This window comes from Palaemon carinicauda, chromosome 3 (genome assembly GCF_036898095.1).
Source record: "Palaemon carinicauda isolate YSFRI2023 chromosome 3, ASM3689809v2, whole genome shotgun sequence".
NCBI classification, from domain to species: Eukaryota; Metazoa; Arthropoda; class Malacostraca; order Decapoda; family Palaemonidae; genus Palaemon; species Palaemon carinicauda.
Window position 1 is genome coordinate 157,135,230 of NC_090727.1, and position 26,459 is coordinate 157,161,688.

Here is a 26,459-nt window from a genome sequence, read left to right on the forward strand (position 1 = left end):
TATATGGTATTTGCGGAAGGCTATTATGCGAGACAATGAATGCGGAAGCTAATCTTCAAGCATTTAATAAGCTTCGACCAAAGGTCTCGGTGAAATGACCCAGTGAAGATATGGCAACGTGTATGCCATATCTCCCGGTTTGTCATTTTCCTCCCCTTCTCTTAGTGAAGTGAAGGCATCGGGATTAAGGAGAATCGGCACCGCCGCAAATGAGCTTGAAGTTCGCTCGTAAAATTGTTCTACTATAAGCATCAACCATAACTATAACTCTCGAAAAAAAAATCCAATCACAAAACAAGGCCTTCATTAATCTTCGTTGGGATATAAGCATTAAAATTCCAGCCTTTACTAAGATTAAACTATTCATTAGAGTTGCAATTAAAAATCTACTCAAATAACGAGTTCATGTCTCTTGTCAACACTCCTATACTAATTGATCTACATTGGCTACCGATTAAAGCAAGAATGGTGTTTAAAATATGTACAATAACCCACAAAGTTATCAGGACCGGACGTCCGAAATATCTAAGAGAATTGCTACATATTGTGCTTTCCACAAATCACCCTGACACGAGAATAGTTAGAGATGGTTTCAAACTGTTGGAACCTATATACATGCCTCCTGTAGGCTCTAAAGCAGGAGTTCCCAACCTTGGGGTTGCCAAGTAAATTTTCTGGGAGCCTACTTCATTCCCTAGCCATCTGTCTCTTCCTCAGTACCTTTTCCAATCCTAGGATTAACTTGGGTGGTCACTTTTATATTACTATCTAATCCATTTTTTCCAGGGCCAGCACAGGATATACTCCCAGCCCACGTGACAGGCCAGATGCACCAAAGCCTATAATTGATCTCACCCATAAACTTACTTCGGTCACAATTCACCCCTGAAAACCAAAAATTCACCCCGGGGGTGAATTTCACCCACATTGAGAACCTCTGCTCTAGAGCCTTTAAAAATGCGACCCCGAGACTATACAATAAGCTCCCACGAGACATTATTATTATTATATTATTATAAATTGCTAAGCTACAACCCTAGTTGGAAAAGCAGGATGCTATAAGCCCAGGGGCCCCAACAGGGAAAATAGCCCAGTGAGGAAAGGAAACGAGGAAAAATTAAATATTCTAAAAACAGTAACAAAATCAAAATAAATATTTCCTATATAAACTATAAATACTTTAACAAAACATTGAAGATATTAAGGCTTTCAAAGGGAAACTGAAGACTTTCTTATCCAGCGAGTGCTTCGATAGTGACGGTCTAACAGTTAGCGAGCAATAAGTACTGTGAAATGTTAAATGCTCCCGAATGAACATCATAAAACGACCGTGGAGGCCCTGTAGAGAATAGGGTTCCCCTGCTGTACAGGACCAGATAAACTTAAAGTAAAGATAGTGTATTTTCACAATTCCGTCCCTTACGGTGTTTTCAAGCACCTCTAGAACTATTAGTCCTTAACTACTACCGTTATATAGACTTTTCTAATTTAGATTTCTTTCAGCCGTATTTAACGTTAGGTAAACGAAATACTCCCAAATGCTACAAGGATATTTGTATTCTTGAAAATACTAAACTTTATTTCCTGGAGAACTTTTTTAACTTTAGGAAAATGCCGTACATCATAATATATGGGCCGGGAAATCGGGTAAAACTCGCTGGTAAGAGACTGATGTCTCGCCAGGTAAATCCTAGGACAGGTAGGTAGCGTCAGGTTCCGATTTCTTTAATGGCATGGTTGGTTTCGACCTGGCCTTTTATTAGAAGGGGCTAGCGTTTGATCTCAAGTATGAGGTAGAAATTTATATATATATATATATATATATATATATATATATATATATATATATATATATATATATATATATATATATATATATATATATATTAAGGCTATATGTCTATTTGCTGAGTCATCAGCAGCCATGGCTGGCTTTCCTTGATCCTAGCTTGGGTGGAGAGAGGGACTTGGGCGCTAACCATATGTATATATGGTCAGTCTCTACGGTATTGTCCTACTTGATAGGGCAAGGTCATTGTCCCTTGCCTCTGGTATTCACAAGCGTCCTTTAAACCTTTAATTGAATTCCATCTTCTAGAACGTGATACTATAAATCAAGTTAAATAACAGAGGCAAGGGACAGTGAGTTTCTTTGGTCGCTGCAACCTCACCATTCTTGTGAGCTAAGGAGGGAGGGTTTGGCGGAGCCTTATAGGTCTATCTGCTGAGTCATGGTCAGTCTCTAGAGCATTCTCCTACTTGCTACGACAATGCCACTGTCTCTTGCACCTGCCATTCATGAGCAAACTTCAAAGTCTTAAAAAAAGGGAAACTTCTTGTATTCCAATATTGTTAGTTTACAATTCCCTTGCATCAAGGTGTTAGCACGAAATTAAAGAAATGCATTTTACAATAGACGTATGTGCTAAGATGTTCAACCTTGAACTCATTCTTGGATTCCTTGGAAAAATAACCATTTGTAGAAAACTAACGACTAGACTCTAAGGTTTTTATTTATTAGAGGACAAGAGATCACGAATTTAGTATCCCAAACCATAACAAGGAAGAAAATACTCAAGGACCACTGATAAATCCCCTTGCATTAACAAGTAAGGGATCATGGGGTATCTAAAAAGATGTATTCTACAGATGCTTCCTGGGACGTCCTAAGCATACAGAGTGGACGAGCCATTCTTACCAGTGTTGGGTAGTGTTGTGTTGTAACAAGTGGTTCCTTCGATATTAAATCTGATCGAATGCAGATCCTGGAGTAATGATTCCCCCAGTTTAAAGGTCGCTTGTGAATGGCAGAGGCAAGGGACAGTGATATTGCCCTATCAAGCAGGACAATGCCCTAGAGACTGTCCATATATGAATATGATCAGCGACCAAGCCCCCTCTCTACCCAAGCTAGGATCAAGGAGGGCCAGGCAAAGGCTGCTGATGACTAGGCAGGTAGACCTATTGGCTCCCCGAAACATCCTTAGCTCAAAAGGATAGTAAGGATGCAGCGGCCAAAGAAACTATCGGGTTTGAGCGGGACTAACCATAGTCTGGCGTTCACCAGCCACGGAGGTTACCATATCAGCCACCATAACACTAGTTTCACTAAATCCAATTATATCCCAATTTATTTATTTCAGTTTTTCAGGTCCGTATGAAATCCATGGATACTGGCTCAAAATCTTCATAGCCTTTAAATATGCGCCCACAAGACCATACGATTGGCTCCCACTAGATATCAGAAAGACTGAAGATATTAAGGCTTTCAAGAGGTAACTGAAGACTTAATTGTTTTTAAGTGCTTCGATAATGTGGATTTGACAATAAACGAGCAATATGAAGTGTGAAATGCTTGAATGCTTTGGAATGCATACGATAAAATGACTGTAAAGGTCTTGTAGAGAGTAGGGTTTCCCTGCTGTACAGGACCAGAAAAGCAGCCTTTACAGTAAAAGTAAAGTTATATATAAGTCAAATATAAAAGGCCAACTTTCTAGAGTTTATCAGTCCATCGTCTTCTCTTCTTTTCACCGCTCATTTTGCAATCTCCAGGGACCCATTGTTACTCTTAATGTCCAACTATTATCTGTCATTCTCGTTATATGTCTAGCTCATGTCCATTTCTTTTTATTACACAAGATCTGCTTTCTTAGACATTCAATTGACTTGCTAAAGCAAGTTGAGCAAGTCAAAAATAGAAAGGAGAATCAGAAGTAGGTAAATTTGAAGTAGGTAGAAGGAAAATCGATTCTAAAAAAAAAAAAAATTGTCTACGCTCGAGCAGTATAAAATCGAAAGTTTGATTAATTATTATTATTATTATTATTATTATTATTATTATTATTATTATTATTATTATTATTATTAGCTAAACTACAATTCTAGTTAGAAAGCTAGGCGGCTATAAGCCCACGGGCTCCAACAGGGAAAAAAAGCCCAGTGAGGAAAGGAGATAAGGAAACAATTAACTACAGAGAAGTAAAAAAACAATCTAAATCAAATATTTTAAGAAAAGTAACAACATTAACATATTAGTGCCACAAATGATAACATTTTATAATACACAACTAGAAGAAAAACGAAAGTTCAGAAGGATCAGAATTGAACACGTAGGGATAAGTAAGAGAGAATAATAATCTTAAGATTAACGACTATGGTATCTTGAGATGCCATTCGTGAACAACTCATTGTTGACTTGAAATAACAGGGGATTGGCCTTGGAACTGTGAGTGGAATGGGGACAGATGTTTAGACTGTTAAATGAACTGCAGGTGTTGAGACAGAGATGTTTTAACGAGACACTTCATATTTCAACCCTTTGATGTTATAAAATGTTTATTACATCAATTAATTGGGTAAGGATGGGGTTTCAAGGCAATGAAAGTTAGAGAGCACAACTTGCTCCCTATTTCAATATAGATATTACATATTTAATCTTCCATAGCACGAAGATGACTTAATATGGTCATCATCATCATCATCTCCTCCTACGCCTATTGACGCAAAGGGCCTCGGTTAGATTTCGCCAGCCGTCTCTATCTACAGCTTTTAATTAAATACTTCTCCATTCATCATCATCTGCTTCACGCTTCATAGTCCTGAGTCATGTAGGTATGGGTCTTCAAATTCTTCTGGCGTTTGTAGAGCCCACATATGTGGTAGTTCACATAGAATTAAAAGATAATGTGTAAATATAGAAATGATCTACAGTTTCGTCCGCCACTGGACTTCTTCTCATAACCGCTCTAAGGAGAGGTCCACTGGCCGACGAAACAGAACATTTCTACATATACGCATCTTCTAATTTTCCTTATGTGGACTACCATATATTCAACATAGGTGTTTATCGTTCTTTCGACCGGTACAACATATGAACATACGCTACCGGGGTCTAAAGCGATGTCAAGCAGGGCAGCCGATCGGGACTACTGTCCACCCCAAAGAGAAGGCAACTGTGTTTACCCCATACAAAATGGAAAAAAAATAATAAAAAAGAATTTGTTTTACATGGCGATTTCTTGTTCAAATACTTTAATCATCTATCATTCATATATACTTAATACCAAATCAACATTTCAAATGTTTATTTGAACTCTTGAAATTTTATGAAAGAAAACAAACGGGTTCAAATCGTTTGCTAAAAAAAAAGTAAAATTAGATTGTTATAAATTTTAATTAACAGTAAAAGAATTGAAATTATGACTTGCTGTACGGAGTGGAAACGTAGTAATTGTAGTGGTATCTATTGCTATTTTTCAGATTCACTGTACCCACGAACGAGCACGGGTGATTTTTGTATGTATGTATGTATGTATGTATATATATATATATATATATATATATATATATATATATATATATATATATATATATACATATATATATAGATAGATAGATATATATATAATATACATATACACACATATATATATATATATATAGACAGATAGATAGATAGATAGATATACATATATATAATATATATAGATAGATAGATATATATATAATATATATATACACACATATATATATATATATATAGACAGATAGATAGATAGATAGATATACATATATATAATATATATAGATATATAATATACGTGTATATATATATATATATATATATATATATATATATATATATATATATATATATATATACACACAGTATATATAGTTATATAATATATATATATATATATATATATATATATATATATATATATATATATATATATTTCTCAATATCTCCATACGGAATGAAAATAAATATATATATACATATATATATACATATATATATATATATATATATATATATATATATATATATATATATATATATATATATATATATATTGCTCAATGTCTCCATACAGAATAAAAATAAATAATAACAAAAAAAGTTTTCAGCATACTTAAAAAAAAAAATAAGTTAAATGATAGCAAAACCAATACGAACATGATTATGTACAAAGAAAATAAAAATGCAACTCACACATTAAAGACAAAATGTCAGAAGAACTGAGTCAACATTAAGGTGGAGCCGACATTCCATGCAATGCTCAATTACTCTCAAGATAGCCACTTCAACTGAAGGAAGGCCAGGAAAGATGATTTGGAAAATGAATACCATAAGAGTAATAATAATAATAATAATAATAATAATAATAATAATAATAATAATAATAATAATAATAATAATAATAATAATAATAAAAAGAAAAGGCAAAAATTCTCTTGCTTGAGGTCACACTATTCTATCTTATATCTCTTCGTCTTGTTTTGTTTAAGTTTTTATAGTTTATATAGGAGATATCTATTTTAATGTTACTCTTCGTGAAATATTCTGTTTTCTTAATTTTCCTTTCCTCGCTGGGCTATTTTCCCCTGTTGGAGCCCCTGGCCTTGTAGCATCCTGCTTCCCCAAATAGGGGTGTACCCTAGCAAATAATAATAATAATAATAATAATAATAATAATAATAATAATAATAATACCCTCTTAAAAACACCATATATCCAAGGCCTTCAATTAAGCCTGCCTAAAACACAGTTTACAAAAACCAAGATGGCATACTCACCAAGAGTGTACCCTCGAGCAAGAGAACTCTAACCCAAGACAAGTGAGAAAAGACAATGGTAGAGGCTATGGCACTACCCAAAACTAGAGAATATTATTTTTTAATTATGACGTGTCCTCAGTGATTCAAGTAATAATTCATTATACTGGCTGTCCTTATGAATATACCTTATCCGAATTTTTAAATCAACATTCCGCGTCTATTTATTATTTTTCGTTCTAAAATAGAATGATTTCGTTTAAGAAAAATCTGATAGTAAGTGGCTGTTATTATGTACATAATTCTGAAAGGGTTACTAATTCAATTTTGCTATGCAAATTTCTCATGTACTGTATAGTACTTTTCCCTTTCTGTTTGTGTACAGCATGTCATTTTCATAATGAAAGATTGCCGATTTTAATTTCATATGCATATATTTTCTATAAAAATATATAGATATAGTAAAATAATTAAATTTTGTATGAACTACTTCCTTCACATCAATGCTTAGCAAAATTAAGTAAGTGCATACCTGTTCATAGAACAACAACAACAACAACAACGACAACGACGACGACAACAACAACGACAACGACGACGACAACAACAACAACAACGACGACAACGACGACGACGACAACAACAACAACTCCGATGAAGAAATGTCTCAAAATGCCCTCATGGTAAAACAATATAAAAGTTTATCATCAATCAAAATATGTATCCATAAAACTAAAACTACAACGCATTATTATTAATAATAATTATTATTATTATTATTATTATTATTATCATTATTATTATTACTTTCTAAGCTACAACCCTAGTTGGAAAAGCAGGATGCTATAAGCCCAGGGGCTCCAACAGGGAAAATAGCCCAGTGAGGATAGGAAACCAGGAAAAATAACATATTTCAAGAACAGTGACAACATTAAAATAAATATCTCCTATATAAACTATGAAAAACTTAAAAAAAAGAGGAAGAGAAATAAGATAGAATAGCGTACCCGAGTGTACCTTCAAGCAAGAGAACTCTAACCCAAGACAGTGGAAGGCCATAATACAGAGGCTATGTCACTAACCAAGACTAGAGAACAATGGTTTGATTTTGGAGTGTCCTTCTTGAAGAGCTGCTTACCCTAGCTAAAGAGTCTCTTCTACTCTTGAACAAAAGGTTCTAGGGTAGTGCCATAGCCTCTGTACCATGGTTTCCTAGTTCCCTACAGTGAGTTACAGTTCTCTTGCTTGTGGGTACAATCAAGCACATGATATTATCAGTTAAATTATTTCCTCAATCTGCTATTTTCTCTATTGGAGCCCCTATAGGGTTTAAAATATTATGGGTTTCTTTCAACCTACGGTTGTAGGTCAGCTAATAATAATAATAATAATAATAATAATAATAATAATAATAATAATAATAATAATAATAATAATAATAATAAATGAAAATCAGACACACTGAATAACTATTACAAAATAATTGTCATTGAGGTAGCCATAATCTTCAACGAACCCTACTTAAAAGAGGTTCTACTTCCACAATAATAATAATAATAACAACATACAAAAACCTAGAACTCCAAGAAATTCAAAGTATATATAAATAACCCGGAAAGATAGCATGGAATGAACCCACGGGGAAACCGTAAACCATTCTACTCACATCGTCCATTACAACTTGATCAATATGTGTGACCTTCTCTTGCTCGGACTCCTTCGTCTGCTGGACTTGATCAGGTGAGAACTGGAGGGGCGGCGAGTCACATGACAGAGCGCCGATGCTGGTCACCCTCTCTTCCAGGGGCGTCACCCCTCTTGCCATTTTATCTGCAAAGGAGGAAGAGGAAGTGGTGGGGACAATTGATTATGGGGAATTATACAATACATAATACATTATTATTATTATTATTATTACTTCCTAAGCTACAACCCTAGTTGGAAAAGCAAGATACTATAAGCCCAGGGGCTCCAACAGGGAAAATAGCCCAGTGAGGAAAGGAAACAAGGAGAAATATAATATTTAAGAACAGTTACAACATTAAAATAAATATTTCCTAAAAAAAAGACTATAAAAAGTTTATCAAAACAAGAGGAAGAGAAATAAGATAGTACAGTGTGCCCGAGTGTACCCTCAAGCAAGAAATTACAGGATCTAATCTAGATTTATTAATTTTGTTCATTTACAAAACATCTAAGCTGACAGCTTATTTATATCAATTCTCTTACTGTTCTCAAAATGTTCAACTTTAATTGTTCATTACTTCAGTAAGTTATTTATTTCTTTTTTTCCTTTCCTCACTGAGCTATTGTTCCCTGTTTGAGTCCTTAGAGGGCATTTACCATCCTGCTTTCCAAACAAGGGTTATAGTTCATATACAGTAGTAGTAATAATAATAATAATAATAATAATAACAATAATAATAATAATAATGATAATAACAATAATAATAATAAAATAATAATAATAAAAATAATAATAATAATAGAATTAGTTTAAATCTTTTAATAAAGAAGATAGTCAGTTTGATATAAAAATACAATACAGTTTCTATGTAACTTCAACTCAAAATATCAACTTTATCAACAAAAGTATACAACAGTTAAAGATTAAAGGTGTACATATTCAAAACCAGAAAACGACAATCAAAGATAATAGTTACTGTAATATCTCTCTCTCTCTCTCTCTCTCTCTCTCTCTCTCTCTCTCTCTCTCTCTCTCTCTCTCTGTATAGTGTTGCTGTACTCTCTCTCTCACTCTCTCTCTCTCTCTCTCTCTCTCTCTCTCTCTCTCTCTCTCTCTGTATACAGTATATAGTGTTGCTGTACTCTCTCTCTCTCTGTATACAGTATATAGTGTTGCTGTACTCTCTCTCTCTCTCTCTCTCTCTCTCTCTCTCTCTCTCTCTCTCTCTCTCTGTATATATAGTGTTGCTGTGCTCTCTCTCTCTCTCTCTCTCTCTCTGTATAGTGTTGCTGTACTCTCTCTCTCTCTCTCTCTCTCTCTCTCTCTCTCTCTCTCTCTCTGTATAGTGTTGCTGTACTCTCTCTCTCTCTCTCTCTCTCTCTCTCTCTCTCTATCTCTATCTCATAAATTCACACCAAAGTCTAAAATCCTCACTACAATCAAACTCAATCATTGTTAAAATTAGAAAACTAAGCAACAATGAAATAAAAACAGTTAAGATAATTCTGGTTAACCCTTACCTGGTTGAGAGTCATTATCATAATGGACATTCAAAGAAATCCTGTGACCAGCAATAATTGAACCTCCGGTACCGGAGTCCTCTTGCTCTCTTGGATCAGGTGCCATTGTCTTGCAGGATTTCCAGCTACTGGTGATACTCGAGGCCTTTCAATCAGCTCACGGTGCTAAAAAAAGAAAGATGAACATGTACGTTGCAATGTATTTCAAGTCTTGCAAATGGATTCGTGCATCTAATACTACTTATGAAATAGACTCCACTTAAGAAAAAAGAATCTAATCTCGGAAAATTGAAAAAATAGATTCCAGTCTATGAAAATAGGCCACAGTCTCAGAAAATAGATTTGAGTCTCAGAAAATAGACTCCAGTCTCAAAAACTAAGACTCCACTCTCGAAAAATAGTCTCCACTCAGAAAATAGACACCAATCTCAGAAAATAGACACCACTCAGTAAAAATAGACTCCACTCTCAGAAAATAGACTCCAGTCTCAGAAAATAGACTCCAGTCTCAGAAAATAGACTCCAGTCTCAGAAAATACACTCCAGTCTCAAAAAATACACTCCAGTCTCAAAAAATACACTCCAGTCTCAGAAAATACACTCCAGTCTCAGAAAATACACTCCAGTCTCAGAAAATAGACACCACTCTCGAAAAATAGACACCACTCTCAGAAACTAAGACTCCACTCTCGAAAAATAGACTCCACTCTCAGAAACTAAGACTCCACTCTCGAAAAATAGACTCCACTCTCAGAAACTAAGACTCCACTCTCGAAAAATAGACACCACTCTCAGAAACTAAGACTCCACTCTCGAAAAATAGACTCCACTCTCAGAAACTAAGACTCCACTCTCGAAAAATAGACACCACTCTCAGAAACTAAGACTCCACTCTCGAAAAATAGACTCCACTCTCAGAAACTAAGACTCCACTCTCGAAAAATAGACACCACTCTCAGAAACTAAGACTCCACTCTCGAAAAATAGACACCACTCTCAGAAACTAAGACTCCACTCTCGAAAAATAGACTCCACTCTCAGAAACTAAGACTCCACTCTCGAAAAATAGACTCCACTCTCAGAAACTAAGACTCCACTCTCGAAAAATAGACTCCACTCTCAGAAACTAAGACTCCACTCTCGAAAAATAGACTCCACTCTCGAAAAATAGACTCCACTCTCGAAAAATAGACTCCAGTCTCAGAAAATAGACACCACTCAGTAAAAATAGACTCCACTCAGTAAAAATATACTCCACTCAGTAAAAATATACTCCACTCAGTAAAAATAAACTCCACTCAGTAAAAATAAACTCCACTCAGTAAAAATAAACTCCAGTCTCAGAAAATAGACTCCAGTCTCAGAAAAATAGACACCACTCTCAGAAAGAATAGACACCACTCTCAGAAAGAATAGACTCCAATCTCAGAAAAATAGACACCACTCGCAGAAAGAATACACTCCACTCTCAGAAAATAGAATCCACTCTCAAAAAGAATAGACTCCAATCTCAGAAAAATAGACACCACTCGCAGAAAGAATAGACTCCAATCTCAGAAAAATAGACACCACTCGCAGAAAGAATAGACTCCACTCTCAGAAAATAGACTCCACTCTCATAAAAATAGACTCCACTCTCAGAAAAATAGACTCCACTCTCAGAAAATAGACACCAGTCTCAGAAAATAGACACCACTCAGTAGAAATAGACTCCACTCAGTAGAAATAGACTCCACTCAGTAGAAATAGACTCCACTCTCAGGAAATAGACTCCAACCTCAGGAAAATAGACACCACTCTCAGAAAATAGACTCCAGTCTCAGAAAATAGACTCCAGTCTCAGAAAATAGACTCCAGTCTCAGAAAATACATTCCAGTCTCAGAAAATACATTCCAGTCTCAGAAAATAGACACCACTGTCGAAAAATAGACTCCACTCTCAGAAAATAGACTCCACTCTCAGAAACTAAGACTCCACTCTCAGAAACTAAGACTCCACTCTCGAAAAATAGACTCCAGTCTCAGAAAATAGACTCCAGTCTCAGAAAATAGACACCACTCAGTAAAAATAGACTCCACTCAGTAAAAATAGACTCCAGTCTCAGAAAATAGACTCCAGTCTCAGAAAAATAGACTCCAGTCTCAGAAAAATAGACTCCAGTCTCAGAAACTAAGACTCCACTCTCAGAAACTAAGATTCCACTCTCAGAAACTAAGACTCCACTCTCAGAAACTAAGACTCCACTCTCGAAAAATAGACTCCAGTCTCAGAAAATAGACTCCAGTCTCAGAAAATAGACACCACTCAGTAAAAATAGACTCCACTCAGTAAAAATAGACTCCAGTCTCAGAAAATAGACTCCAGTCTCAGAAAATAGACTCCAGTCTCAGAAAAATAGACTCCAGTCTCAGAAAAATAGACTCCAGTCTCAGAAAAATAGACTCCAGTCAGAAAGAATAGAAACCACTCTCAGAAAGAATAGACTCCAATCTCAGCAAGAATAGAAACCACTCTCAGAAAGAATAGACTCCAATCTCAGAAAGAATAGACACCACTCGCAGAAAGAATAGACACCACTCGCAGAAAGAATACACTCCACTCTCAGAAAATAGAATCCACTCTCAAAAAGAATAGACTCCAATCTCAGAAAAATACACTATACTCGCAGAAAGAATAGACTCCACTCTCAGAAAATAGACTCAACTCTCAGAAAATACTCAACTCTCAGGAAATAGACTCCAACCTCAGAAAAATAGACACCACTCTCAGAAAATAGACTCCAGTCTCAGAAAATAGACTCCAATCTCAGAAAAATAGATACCACTCGCAGAAAGAATAGACTCCAATCTCAGAAAAATAGATACCACTCGCAGAAAGAATAGACTCCAATCTCAGAAAAATAGACACCACTCGCAGAGAGAATATACTCCACTCTCAGAAAATAGACACCACTCTCAGAAAAATAGACACCACTCGCAGAAAGAATAGACTCCAGTCTCAGAAAATAGACTCCAGTCTCAGAAAATAGACTCCAGTCTCAGAAAATAGACTCCAGTCTCAGAAAATAGACTCCAATCTCAGAAAGAATAGACTCCAATCTCAGAAAGAATAGACTCCAATCTCAGAAAAATAGACACCACTCGCAGAAAGAATACACTCCACTCTCAGAAAATAGACTCCACTCTCAAAAAGAATAGACTCCAATCTCAGAAAAATAGACACCACTCGCAGAAAGAATAGACTCCAATCTCAGAAAAATAGACACCACTCGCAGAAAGAATAGACTCCACTCTCAGAAAATAGACTCCACTCTCAGAAAAATAGACTCCACTCTCAGAAAATAGACACCAGTCTCAGAAAATAGACTCCACTCTTAGGAAATAGACTCCAACCTCAGAAAAATAGACACCACTCTCAGAAAATAGACTCCAGTCTCAGAAAATAGACTCCAATCTCAGAAATATAGACACCACTCTCAGAAAGAATAGACTCCAATCTCAGAAAAATAGACACCACTCGCAGAAAGAATATACTCCACTCTCAGAAAATAGACTCCATTCTCTGAAAATAGACACCACTCAAACAGAATAGACTCCAATCTCAGAAAAATATACACCACTTGCAGAAAGAATAGACTCCACTCTCAGGAAATAGACTCCAACCTCAGAAAAATAGACTCCAGTCTCAGAAAGAATAGACTCCACTCTCAGAAAAATAGACACCACTTGCAGAAAGAATAGACTCCACTCTCAGGAAATAGACTCCAACCTCAGAAAAATAGACTCCAGTCTCAGAAAGAATAGACTCCACTCTCAGAAAAATAGACACCACTCGCAGAAAGAATAGACTCCAATCTCAGAAAAATAGACACCACTCGCAGAAAGAATAGACTCCAATCTCAGAAAAATAGACACCACTCGCAGAAAGAATAGACTCCAGTCTCAGAAAATAGACTCCAGTCTCAGAAAATAGACTCCAATCTCAGAAAAATAGACTCCAATCTCAGAAAAATAGACACCACTCTCAGAAAGAATAGACTCCAATCTCAGAAAAATAGACACCACTCTCAGAAAGAATAGACTCCAATCTCAGAAAAATAGACACCACTCGCAGAAAGAATAGACTCCAATCTCAGAAAAATAGACACCACTCGCAGAAAGAATAGACTCCAATCTCAGAAAAATAGACACCACTCGCAGAAAGAATATACTCCACTATCAGAAAATAGACTCCAGTCTCAGAAAAATAGACACCACTCTCAGAAAGAATAGACTCAACTCTCAGAAAAATAGACACCACTCACAGAAAGAATAGACTCCACTCTCAGAAAATAGACTCCACTCTCAAAAAGAATAGACTCCAATTTCAGAAAAATAGACACCACTCGCAGAGAGAATAGACTCCACTCTCAGAAAATAGACTCCAGTCTCAGAAAATAGACTCCAGTCTCAGAAAAATAGACACCACTCTCAGAAAGAATAGACTCCACTCTCAAAAAGAATAGACTCCACTCTCAGAAAAATAGACACCACTCGCAGAAAGAATAGACTCCACTCGCAGAAAGAATAGATTCCACTCTCAGAAAATAGACTCCACTCTCAAAAAGAATAGACTCCAGTCTCAAAAAGAATAGACTCCACTCTCAGAAAAATAGACACCACATGCAGAAAGAAAATACTCCACTCTCAGAAAATAGACACCACTCTCAGAAAATAGACTCAACACTCTCAGAAAATAGACAACACTCTCAGAAAGGATATAATCCACCCCATTCAAAATTTGATTTAGGACTATTCCAGGCACTTTCGTCATCTGAAGGACATAGGATTTATCATTAGTAACAAATCCATCGAACCTTGAACCAGATTATTTTCCAGACCCTGACCAGGAGGAATTCCTGGAAATGAAATTTGATTCAAGAGTAAGTCGTTTGTAAAAAGAACTTTCTATACAGGAATTCTGAGGTCAAGTAAGTACATCATACCATAGAATTGGTAAGCATTATTATTATTATTATTATTATTATTATTATTATGATTATTATTATTATTACTGCTACTTGCCAGCCTAAAATCCTCGTTGGAAAATAGCCCAGCGAGGAAAGGAAATAAGGAAACTACAGTAGAAGTAATTAACAATGAAAATATATTTTAAGAATAGTAACAACATTACTATGAAAATTTTCATATATAAACTATTAAAACTTAGCCACTGAACAATTACATCGCAATAGTTAACCCCTTGAGAGAGGAAGAATTGTTTGGTAATCTCAGTGTTGTCAGGTGTATGAGGACAGAGGAGAATATGTAAAAAAATAGGCCAGACTATACGGTGTATTTGTAAGCAAAAGGAAAATGAGCCGTAACCAGAGAGATGGATCCACTGTAGTATTGTCTGGTCAGTCAAAGGACACAATAACTACCTAGCTACTGACATAATCGTTTCTTCTTTGTTTCACTTATTTCCTTTCCTCGCTAGGCTATTTTTCCCTGTTGGAGCCCTTGAGCTTATAGCATCTTGCTTTTCCAACTAGGGTTGTAAAGCTAGTAATAATAATAATAATAATAATAATAATAATAATAATAATAATAATAATAATAATATTCAATCGCTGATTGGTTGGACAAAATAATTCTAACCAATCAGCTAGCAGGAAACTTTTCCGAGCTAAAAGGGCAGTATAGCCAGTATTTACATAACAGCACAAAAGTTAATTATTCATAAAATTTTCTTTTGTTCTTTTTTATATCCAAGGACAGTACATAAAAATTATTTAACATTCATAGTCAATTAGTTATTTCTTGTAAAAAAAGAATTAGGTCATGAAAATTCACTAAGCATATTCGTACTTTGAATTCATGGAAATCAAATTTCATTTCAACGCACAACCTAAAATTTAGATCATATAAAAATGTCAAGAAAAGTTCCAGAGTATATCTGTATAATATAAAAACCTATATTTTGAATTTATGATAATAACATGTAATAATATTCCAGTTCCAGGAACTATAAATTTCATTTCGAACTCATCAATTCCCATCTTAAATCTGTAGTGTGCCATGGGTATTTGGAGTAATGTGCCATGGGTATTTGGAGTAATGTGCCGTGGCTATTTGGAGTATTGTGCCATGGGTATCTAGAGTAATGTGCCATGGGTATTTAAAGTACTGTGCCGTGGCTATTTGGAGTTTTGTGCCATGGGTATCTAGAGTAATGTGCCATGGGTATTTGGAGTAATGTGCCATGGGTATTTGGAGTAATGTGCCGTGGCTATTTGGAGTATTGTGCCATGGGTATCTAGAGTAATGTGCCATGGGTATTTGGAGTAATGTGCCATGGGTATTTGGAGTATTGTGCCATGGGTATCTAGAGTAATGTGCCATGGCTATTTGGAGTAATGTGCCATGGCTATTTGGAGTAATGTGCCATGGCTATTTGGAGTAATGTGCCATGGCTATTTGGAGTAATGTGCCATGGGTATCTAGAGTAATGTGCCGTGGATATTTGGAGTATTGTGCCATGGGTATCTAGAGTAATGTGCCATGGGTATTTGGAGTACTGTGCCATGGGTATTTGGAGTACTGTGGTTAAGTTCTATCTCTCCTACCGATCGCCATGGCTTAAGAGCTTTAGACTTTGCCTCTGAATCAGGCTGTGAGCAAATCATAAATGAAGCTACTCACAGGTCTGGTAATTGCTTGGACCTCGTATACACTGACTCCCCTGGCGTTATAACTAGTAAGGTTGATTCTCCAGTCGGGACTTCTGATCATGCCTTGATTTCATTATTAGTGAAGACTGAGCAGCCTGTCCCTGATATATCATATTCCTGTAAAATTTATATGAAATCCCAAGCAGACTGGAATGGGATTTTGCATGATCTTTTGTCCTTGAATTGGTCACAATTATATAATAGTGTAGATCCTGTTGTCTCTTTGAATGAGAATCTAGTCAACATAATTGATAGGCGTATCCCTTCTCGTGTGCTAAGGTACCGAATGAAGGACAAACCGTGGTTCAATGATGATTGTAGACGTGCTTATTTGGAGAAGCAGGAGGCCTATCACCTTTGGAAGGGTAACAGGTCAGATTTGACCTGGAACAACTATACTCAGCTTCGAGCTTTTGCTCAGAGAGTTTATGCCTCAACTGAAAAGGAGTACAATTTAATCATAAAAGAAACCCTCTATGGTACAACTCAGGAACATAAATGGTGGTCTACCCTTAAATCTGCACTCTTTGGTGTAGATGCAACAGTTCCTCCTTTACTTAAACCAGATGGCTCAGTCACTCACTGTCCAAAGGAAAAGGCAACCCTTTTGGCTGATGTTTTTGACAGTAAACAGAGTAATGAAAAACTTGAACTTCCTCATTCCTGTTTTCCTGAGGCTAAACTAACTAGGTTAGCTTTTCGATCTCGTGAGATTAAAGCTCTGTTGATGGACCTTGATGCTTATGGAGGTGTAGACCCGAATGGTATTTTTCCTTTGTTTTTTATAAAGACAGCAGATTTCTTAGCTCCAAAGTTATCTGTTATTCTGCGCAAGTTAGCAAGAAGAGGAGCTTTTAGCACTTGTTGGAGAATTGGTAATGTTACTCCTCTATGTAAATGTGTTTGTGGTAGCTCAAGTCCCACTGATTACCGCCCAATTGCCATAACTCCCATATTATCTAAAGTTTTTGAACGTCTTCTGGCAAAACGTCTTAATAGGTTTGCTGAAGGTAATCATCTATTCCCTAGTTTGCAATTTGGTTTTCGTAAAGGCCTTGGAGCATGTGATGCCCTTCTTACAATCTCCAATGCAGTACAGAAATCCCTTGATTGTGGTCGTGAAGTTCGTATGATTGGCCTTGATTTTAGTGCTGCCTTTGACCGTGTTAATCATGAGGCCCTTGTTTTCAAACTGAAACAGTTGGGAGTGGGTGGGTCGTTTCTTAGCATTATTATTGATTTTTTAAGTAGTAGATCTCAAAGAGTAGTTGTTGATGGGCACCATAGTGAATATAGGAATGTGATATCCGGTGTTCCACAGGGTAGTGTTCTTGGCCCATTACTTTTCATACTATATACACATGACATGTGGTTTGGCCTAGAAAATAAGCTTGTTGCATATGCAGATGATGCTACTCTCTTTGCATCAATTCCATCCCCTGAATGTAGACCTGGGGTTGGTGAATCCCTTAATAGAGATTTAGCTAGAATTAGTGCATGGTGCAAATTATGGGGTTTGAAGTTGAATCCTAACAAAACTCAAAGTATGATTGTAAGTAGGTCAAGGACGGTGGCTCCTCAACATCCGGATCTCAGTATTGATAATGTTTCTTTAAATTTGTATGACTTTCAAAATTTTAGGTGTGATTCTCGACAGCAAATTTACTTTTGAGAAACACATTAGATCTGTGTCTTCTTCAATTGCACAAAAAATTGGCTTATTGAGAAAGTCTTTTAAGATATTCGGTGATCAATCTATTCTGAAGAAGTGTTTTAATTCTTTTATTCTACCTTGTTTTGAGTATTGTTCTCCTGTCTGGTCTTCAGCTGCTGATTCTCATCTTAATTTGTTGGACAGAAACTTACGGTCTATTAAATTTCTTATTCCTGATCTAGATATTAATCTCTGGCACCGTCGTTCAATTAGTTCATTATGCATGTTACATAAGATTTTTCATAACTCTGACCATCCTTTACATTCAGATCTCCCTGGACAATTCTATCCTGTTCGTAATACTAGGCTGGCAGTTAATTCTAATAGCCAGGCCTTTTCCATCATAAGACTCAATACCACGCAGTACTCTAGAAGTTTTATTCCAGCTGTTACCAAGTTGTGGAATGATCTTCCTAATCGGGTTGTTGAATCAGTAGAACTTCAAAAGTTCAAAGTTGGAGCAAATGCTTTTTTGTTGACCAGGTGGACATGAGTCTTTTTATAGTTTATATATGACATATTTGTTTTTGAAGTTGTTCATAGTTTATATATGACATATCTGTTATGACGTTGTTACTTTTTTTTAGAGTTATTTACTGTTAATTTGTTCTCTTCAGTTATTTATTTCCTTATTTCCTTTCCTCACTGGGCTATTTTTCCCTATTGGAGCCCCTGGGCTTGTAGCATTTTGCTTTTCCAATTGGGGTTGTAGCTTGGATAGTAATAATAATAATAATAATACTGTGCCATGGGTATTTGGAGTAATATGCCATGAATATTTGGAGTACTGTGCCATGGGTATTTGGAGTACTGTGCCATGGGTATTTGGAGTACTGTGCCATGGGTATTTGGAGTAATATGCCATGAATATTTGGAGTACTGTGCCATGGGTATTTGGAGTAATATGCCATGGGTATCTGGAGTAATGTGCCTTGGGTATCTGAAGTAATGTGCATGGATATTTGGAGTAATGTGCCATGGGTATTTGGAGTAATATGCCATGGATATTTGGAGTACTGTGCCATGGGTATTTGGAGTAATATGCCATGGGTATCTGGAGTAATGTGCCATGGGTATCTGCAGTAATGTGCATGGATATTTGGAGTAATGTGCCATGGGTATTTGGAGTAATATGCCATGAATATTTGGAGTACTGTGCCATGGGTATTTGGAGTAATATGCCATGGGTATATGGAGTAATGTGCCATGCGTATCTGAAGTAATGTGCCATGCGTATCTGAAGTAATGTGCATGGATATTTGGAGTAATTTGCCAAGGGTATTTGGAGTAATATGCCATGAATATTTGGAGTAATGTGCCATGGGTATTTGGAGTAATATGCCATGGGTATCTGGAGTAATATGCCATGGGTATCTGAAGTAATGTGCATGGATATTTGGAGTATTGTGCCATGGGTATCTAGAGTAATGTGCCATGGGTATCAGAAGTAATGTGTCATGGTAATAGGCCATGGGTATTTGGAGTAGTGGGCCATGGGTATTTGGAGACACGTGAAGTATGCCATGACCTCAAAAAGATTGAAGACCACCCTGGCCCCTAAACAATACTAACATCTACGTGATGCCAAATACATATAGAGCAGAGCCAATTCTAAAAAAGTACAGTACATACTTATATTGACATATAATTGCTCTACTTTCTTATCGGTTGATGATCTTAATATTATTATGATCATTACTAGCCAAGCTACAACCCTAGTTGGAAAAGCAAGATGTTATAAGCCCTATATGGGCTACAACGGAAAAATAGCCCAGTGAGGAATAGAAGGAAACAAATAGTGTGCCCGAGTATACCCTAAGGCAAGAGAACTTTTAATTGCCATCGTACTTTTATCGTAAATTTACTCCAATTTCAAAATCGTCTACTTTGTATAAACCTTCACATATCCAGGTTATTGTTTACACTTTGCAAGACTTATTAACCATTTTCGTAGCAGCGATATAAACCTCTTCATACGAATGATGGTTTCAGTGTGTGCCAGTGATAGTCTAAAGATAGATTTGTGAACTGCTTCTGTTGATAAAACGAGTCACGAGGCCACTGTGTTTGCCAAGTCGCTTTGAGCTGTATCAGTTAATACCCTTCTTTTTTATTGGCAAAGTTTTTTTTTTTGTAGACATAAAAAATGGAGCAGTTCTCATTGCATATATGCTAAAGCTGTGTCATAAACCTTAATACTGATAATGAATTATAACTTATTTAATCACTTGATCTTATATCTCTTTTAATGTTGTTAATGTTCTTAAACTTCTCATAGTATATTTCCATATATCCTTTCCTCACTGAGCTATTTTCCCTGTTGGGGCCCTTGGGCTTATAGCACCCTGCTTTTCCAACTAGGGTTGTAGCTTAGCAAGTAATAATAATAATAATAATAATAATAATAATAATAATAATAATTATTATTATTATTATTATTATTATTATGAAGTTCTTTAAGCATATAATTCACTGAAATCGTTAATATTACCCAAATCAACAGACCATTTATCTTTTAAATTTGAGTTAAAAAATCATTATTAAATATTCCGTGATCTCCTATCGAAAGACAGAGGACTCAGGACTAAACTGCCTCGGGGCGGTTGGGGGTAGGAATGCGCACGCGCAGATTGCCCGGACCTTATTTCCGGACGGGGGCTCTAAGCTCTTGAGACAGTCATAGCCCGCCGGGGAGGGGTAGGAGAGGGGAAGGCTCAAAAAGCATTTACCTTCGGGGTAGAAAAACAATTGGGTAGGGCCACAATCTCGCGTGACCTTGACCAGTTCTAAAAACATTCGTCAAATAACGGGGTACAAGCGTGGAGGAATTAGGGTGGGGTGGGGGAGGGGTTAAAAGCTGATGGCTTTTTTTTATTATCACAAATTAAAAATATTCCAATCTTAAAGGAAAATATATTAAGGGGAAATTTCAATAAAAATGAGAAGGGATACAAACATATGATATAGAAAATGAAAGAATGAAAAAAAGAGAAGAAATTGTTATTAAAATATTCAAATTTTAAAGGAAAAGAGAAAAAGGAATATGAACATAAGATGACATAGAAAATTAAAGAATATGAATAAAATAAATCATTACGCAAAAACAACAATATACTTTAAATCTTCGAAAATCCAGCACTTGTACTTAAAGTATAAAGAAAGAGAGAGAGAGAGAGAGAGAGAGAGAGAGAGAGAGAGAGAGAGAGAGAGAGAGAGAGAGAGAGAGAGAGAAAGGCAATACCTAAAGAACACTTGAGAGAGAGAGAGAGAGAGAGAGAGAGAGAGAGAGAGAGAGAGAGAGAGAGAGAGAGAGAGAGAAGGCAGTACCTAAAGAACACTTGAGAGAAAGAGAGAGAGAGAGAGAGAGAGAAGGCAATACCTAAAGAACACTTGAGAGAGAGAGAGAGAGAAGGCAATACCTAAAGAACACTTGAGAGAGAGAGAGAGAGAGAGAGAGAGAGAGAGAGAGAGAGAGAGAGAGAGAGATGAAGGCAAAATGGGTGTTCCCCAGGGATCAGTCTTAGGCCCGTTATTTTACCTCGCCTATATCAATGATCTACCTCGGTCAGTTGGTAGGTTCAAAGTCTAGGTAGGTCAAGTTCCATACTCTTTGCCGATGACACTACGCTTCATTTTAGCCATAAAAATATCTACCTCTGTGATACGCTAACCGCTGATCTAACTCTTGTAAAAAAAACTAGCTACTGACAAATAAGTTAACCTTAAATGAAAGAAAGACATACTCTTGACCAGAAGTCCAGTGGTATATTTTTAGGGATAATTCTTGATAATAAACTAACTTTCAGAGCATGTTGATATGACAGATATTAAAATTGACAAAGTAATGGGTATAATAATAATAATTATAAATTTTATTAGACAAAAAATAAATTACATAAATATTTACAAAAATTCAGATTCAGTCCAAGCCCATGTGGAGCTGAGCTCTTCGGGCAATGTATAACTAGAATCTATTATCATAAGTAAAATAGATCTCCATATCTACAATGAATTTATATAGTTATTATAGGTAACATTATTAACCTAAAAAAATAGATATATAAAATATTCAAAGATACATACAATATTCAGATACATACAACATATATAGATTAAAATAGTAATCGTATCTATATCTACATTGGAATACTCTGCCCGCTTATCTAAAGACATTGCTTAGCGCTCGATCTTTTAAGAACTCGTACACAAATCTCTTGTTATTTGGGTACTAAAGCTGTGTTAATAAATATTTACCTACCTAACCATAATGTAAATATCGGTTTCATTGTTTAAGATATTCTGTTTGAAAAATTAATTCTTTCACTGAATCATTCCTTAATACCGAAATTACAATTCTCAATGTATAATAATAATAATAATAATAATAATAATAATAATAATAATAATATATCGTTGGCTCCATAAACCACTTTTCTTTATTATATAAATATACATTTCCATTTTATTTTTAGGCTAATAATCATTTATGTGTGTGTATGTATGCATTTTGTAAATGTATATCAATTATTAATTTTGATTTTTTGTTCTTAATTGATGATATTACTTTAGTTGTGCTCCACATTGGCTTAGACTGAGTTTATTTATTTTTTTTTTTTTTTTGCAAATCTTTTGTTTGTAAATATTTTTTGTCCAATAAACATCATTATTATTACCTAAAGAACACTTGAGAGAGAGAGAGAGAGAGAGAGAGAGAGAGAGAGAGAGAGAGAGAGAGAGAGAGAGAGAGAGAGAGAGAGAGAGAGAATCTACGAGTTTGGGCTATATGGATAAGCAGAAAAGGGAAAACTGGGAGTGTCTGATATCATCATAATCCAGGTAAAAGTACCTGTAGCTCGTACTACAAAGTAACCGGTTGAACAACTGGACGGTAGAAATGAAGAAGGAAAGGTTCTAGAGTAAATGGCTAAACATTAAAGGCGGATAGATAGTGCCGACAGTACACCGCGTAGGGCTCACTTAATGCACTAGTGACTAGCCCCTGTGCCTGATAAAAATTAACTCGTTATAAAAAAAAAAACTAATTGTTTAAGGGAAAAAAAAAACAGAAAACCTAGATTCAATTAACAAAATTGGTACATTAAAAAGTACCACATAATTCAAGGACTCTGGTGCACAAAAAAAACATGAGTTTTATGACAATCTACTGTCAACTATCACATCAAGGTTGAGAAGCAGATGAAAGTATACACGCCAGGTGTCCAGAGGTTGCAAAATAGTAACAATGATACTACTACTACTACTACTACTACTAATACTAATAATAATAATAAAAATAATAATCCTAAAACTGTAACGATGAGAATAAGAGTAAATGTGTATAAAGGGTAAGATCTCTGACTTCTACCTGCCGTAAAGTACTTTTAAAAATCAAAAACAACAAATACTCGAAGCCAAAAACAGTATGCCAACTGATACGTCAGAGTATAAATAACCAACACACCCATTTGGCTTCAGTCCATTGGCACCGTTTATTTCAGAACTTCTTCTCTCAAGGGATTAACTGATGTAATTGTTCAGTGGCCACTTTCCTCTTGGTAAGGGTAGAAGACACTCTTTATCTATGACAACCAGCTCTTCTAGGAGAAGGACACTCCGAAATCAAACCATTGTTCTCTAGTCTTGAATAGTGCCATAGCCTTTGTGCCATGGTCTTCCACTGTCTTGGGCTAGAGTTTTCTTACTTGAGGGTACACTTGGGCACACTATTCTTCTTTTATTTCTCTTCCTCTTGTTTTGTTAAAGTTTTTATAGTTTATATATGAAATATTTATTTTAATGTTACTGTTCTATATTTTATTTTGCCCCGTTTCCTTTCTTCACTGGAATATTTACCCTATTGGAACCCCTGGGCTTATAGCATCCTACTTTTCCAACTTGGGTTATAGCTTAGCAAATAATAATAATAATAATAATAATAATCAGTATTTGTCAGTACAAGGAAATACAAGGAGAAAATCATGGATATCCAATGATACTCAGGATACTATAAAAAGGAGACAAAGATAGAAATTGATCGTTGAAAGTTTTCGAAGAAGTAATGATAATTACAAGGTAGAGCGTGCTAAGTATTCTAGTATTGTCAGCGAGGTCAAAAGAAAAGCCAGGAATGACTGGAGAGACTATTTAGACAGTAAAGCACATGAGGCCGACAAAACTATGAATTCAGGGAGTGGCTATGGTGTGAGAATTGCTCATAGAATTAGTAATGAAATCTCGACTGGGGCAAAGAAGAAGCATATACCCATCAAAAAGAGAGATGGTTCTGTTTACCAACAGAAGATGAAGAAAGACAACGTTGGATGGAACACTTTATGAATAGGACATATGAAGGGAATAATTTGATTGATATACCTGAAGCTGATGAAGACCTTGATGTGCCCATGAATGAATTTAGTGTGTTTGAAGTCGAAGCTATCCTAAAAAAACTAGAAATGGAAAGCCCCTGGATAAGATGGAATAACTGCCGAGATGATACTGGCCGAAAATGAAGTGACTCCCAGACTACTTACAAGCTTATTTTGTAGAATGTGACATGAAGAGGCAAAACCTGATGAATGGGAGTTATGAGTGTTGGTGAATATAGCTAAAAAGGGAGACCTAACTGATTGCAATAATTACAGAGGCATAACACTTACGTCAGTTATGAAAATATATAGTATGCTTATTCTTAAGAGACTGGAGAGAAAGATTGATGAAAAGCCGAGAGATGAACAAGCAGGATTTAGAAAAGATAGAAATTGCACCGACCAAATTTTCATTTTGAGACATGTACAGCAATATGTAGAATATAGAAATCCCCTTTGGATGGTATTTGTGGACTATGAAAAAGCCTTTGATGGCGTGCACCGGCCAATTTTGTGGAGAATCCTGCGTTAGTATGGAATTCCTTTTAAATATGTAAATTTGATTAAGTCTGTTCATGAGCATAACAAGTGCAAAGTTAATGTTAATGGAGTCTTATCAAGTGAGTTTCCAGTGAACTGCGGAGTACTCCAAGGGAATGTGTTGTCACCTATGTTGTTTATCTTCCTCATGGACTTTGTAACGTGAAGAACAGTCAGAGATGGTGGAGAAGGATTGGTCTGGATTGGTGATAGGAATTTAGCAGATCTAGAGTATTCTGATGATGCTGTCCTTCTTAGTAGATCACCACAAGATTTGAAATGCTTGCTTACCAGAATGCATGAAATATCACAAGAGGTGGGGCTGAAGCTAAATAGAAGAAAACAGCGATGATGAGAACGGAGTATGCAATGGAAGACGAAATATAATTGGAAGGAGAAGGATTAATGCGGTAGAATCATTTAACTATTTAGGAACAATGATCTCCAATACAGGGTCTTTAGAATTAGAGTTTAGTGAAAGATTTAGAAAAGCAAATCAGACAATGGCTAGGTTAAAAATCAGACTATACAGTATATCAATTTAGTGAGATCGGTGTTACTCTATGGACACGAGTCATGGTATGACAATGAAACGATCTCTAATAGATTTAGTAGATTTGAGAATACAGTCCTCAGAAGGATACTGGGAGTTGAATAGCAGGACAGGATTAGAAATGAAACTATGAGAGATTACTAGAGTGCCATATGTGGATGAGATCATGATGAGGGGAGGATGGAGATGGTTTGGGCATGCTCTTTGCACTCCCCAAGAGAGATTAGTTCACCACACGTTCAACAGGGCTCCACAAGGCACTAGGAAGACCCAGGCCTACATGGCTTAGGACTATAAAGCGCGAAGGAGGAGATGATGAATGGTGAAGTATTGAATTAAAAGCTCAAGACAGAGACGACTGGCGAAATCTAACCGAGGCCCTTTGCGTCAATAGGCGTAGGAGGAGATGATGATGATTTGTCAGTAATGAGGTAGTTTCCACATATTGTATAGCACCCACTTTTACTTGCAATGCACTGTATTAAAAAAAAAAAAAATTAATAGGAAATTTTCCGTAAAAATATACTTTTCTCAGCCGTATTTCAGTAAAATACAGGCAACCGCAATTTCACCTTACTTTGTTATTATCTTTTACGGTTGGTGACCGGAATATCAATCCTTTACGTAAACAAATGTTTTTAAAACGGTAAGAATCCTGAAATAAATGTTGCCAGGCATTTAGCCTTTTAAAGGGAGAGAAAATGTCGCCAACTAAAGTGGGTTTTAAAATCTTAAGGTGGTCAGAATTCATGAGTGAAAAACTTTTATTAATATTATTATTATAATATCCATATCCAATTTAA

General features: G+C 35.9%; 1 protein-coding gene across 1 annotated transcript in view; it reads right to left on the reverse strand.

Annotated features, from left to right (window-relative positions):
- The window catches only part of LOC137638708 (long-chain-fatty-acid--CoA ligase ACSBG2-like), a 69,177-nt gene that overhangs the window by 26,089 nt on the left and 16,629 nt on the right, over positions 1–26,459 (reverse strand). Inside the window, exons 2-3 of the mRNA XM_068371026.1 lie at positions 9,772–9,936; positions 8,231–8,394 (exon numbers count right to left, since the gene is read on the reverse strand). Of these exons, the coding sequence (XP_068227127.1) occupies positions 8,231–8,394; positions 9,772–9,877 (270 nt within the window). The 5' untranslated portion in view covers positions 9,878–9,936. The remainder of the gene's footprint in view (positions 1–8,230; positions 8,395–9,771; positions 9,937–26,459) is intronic.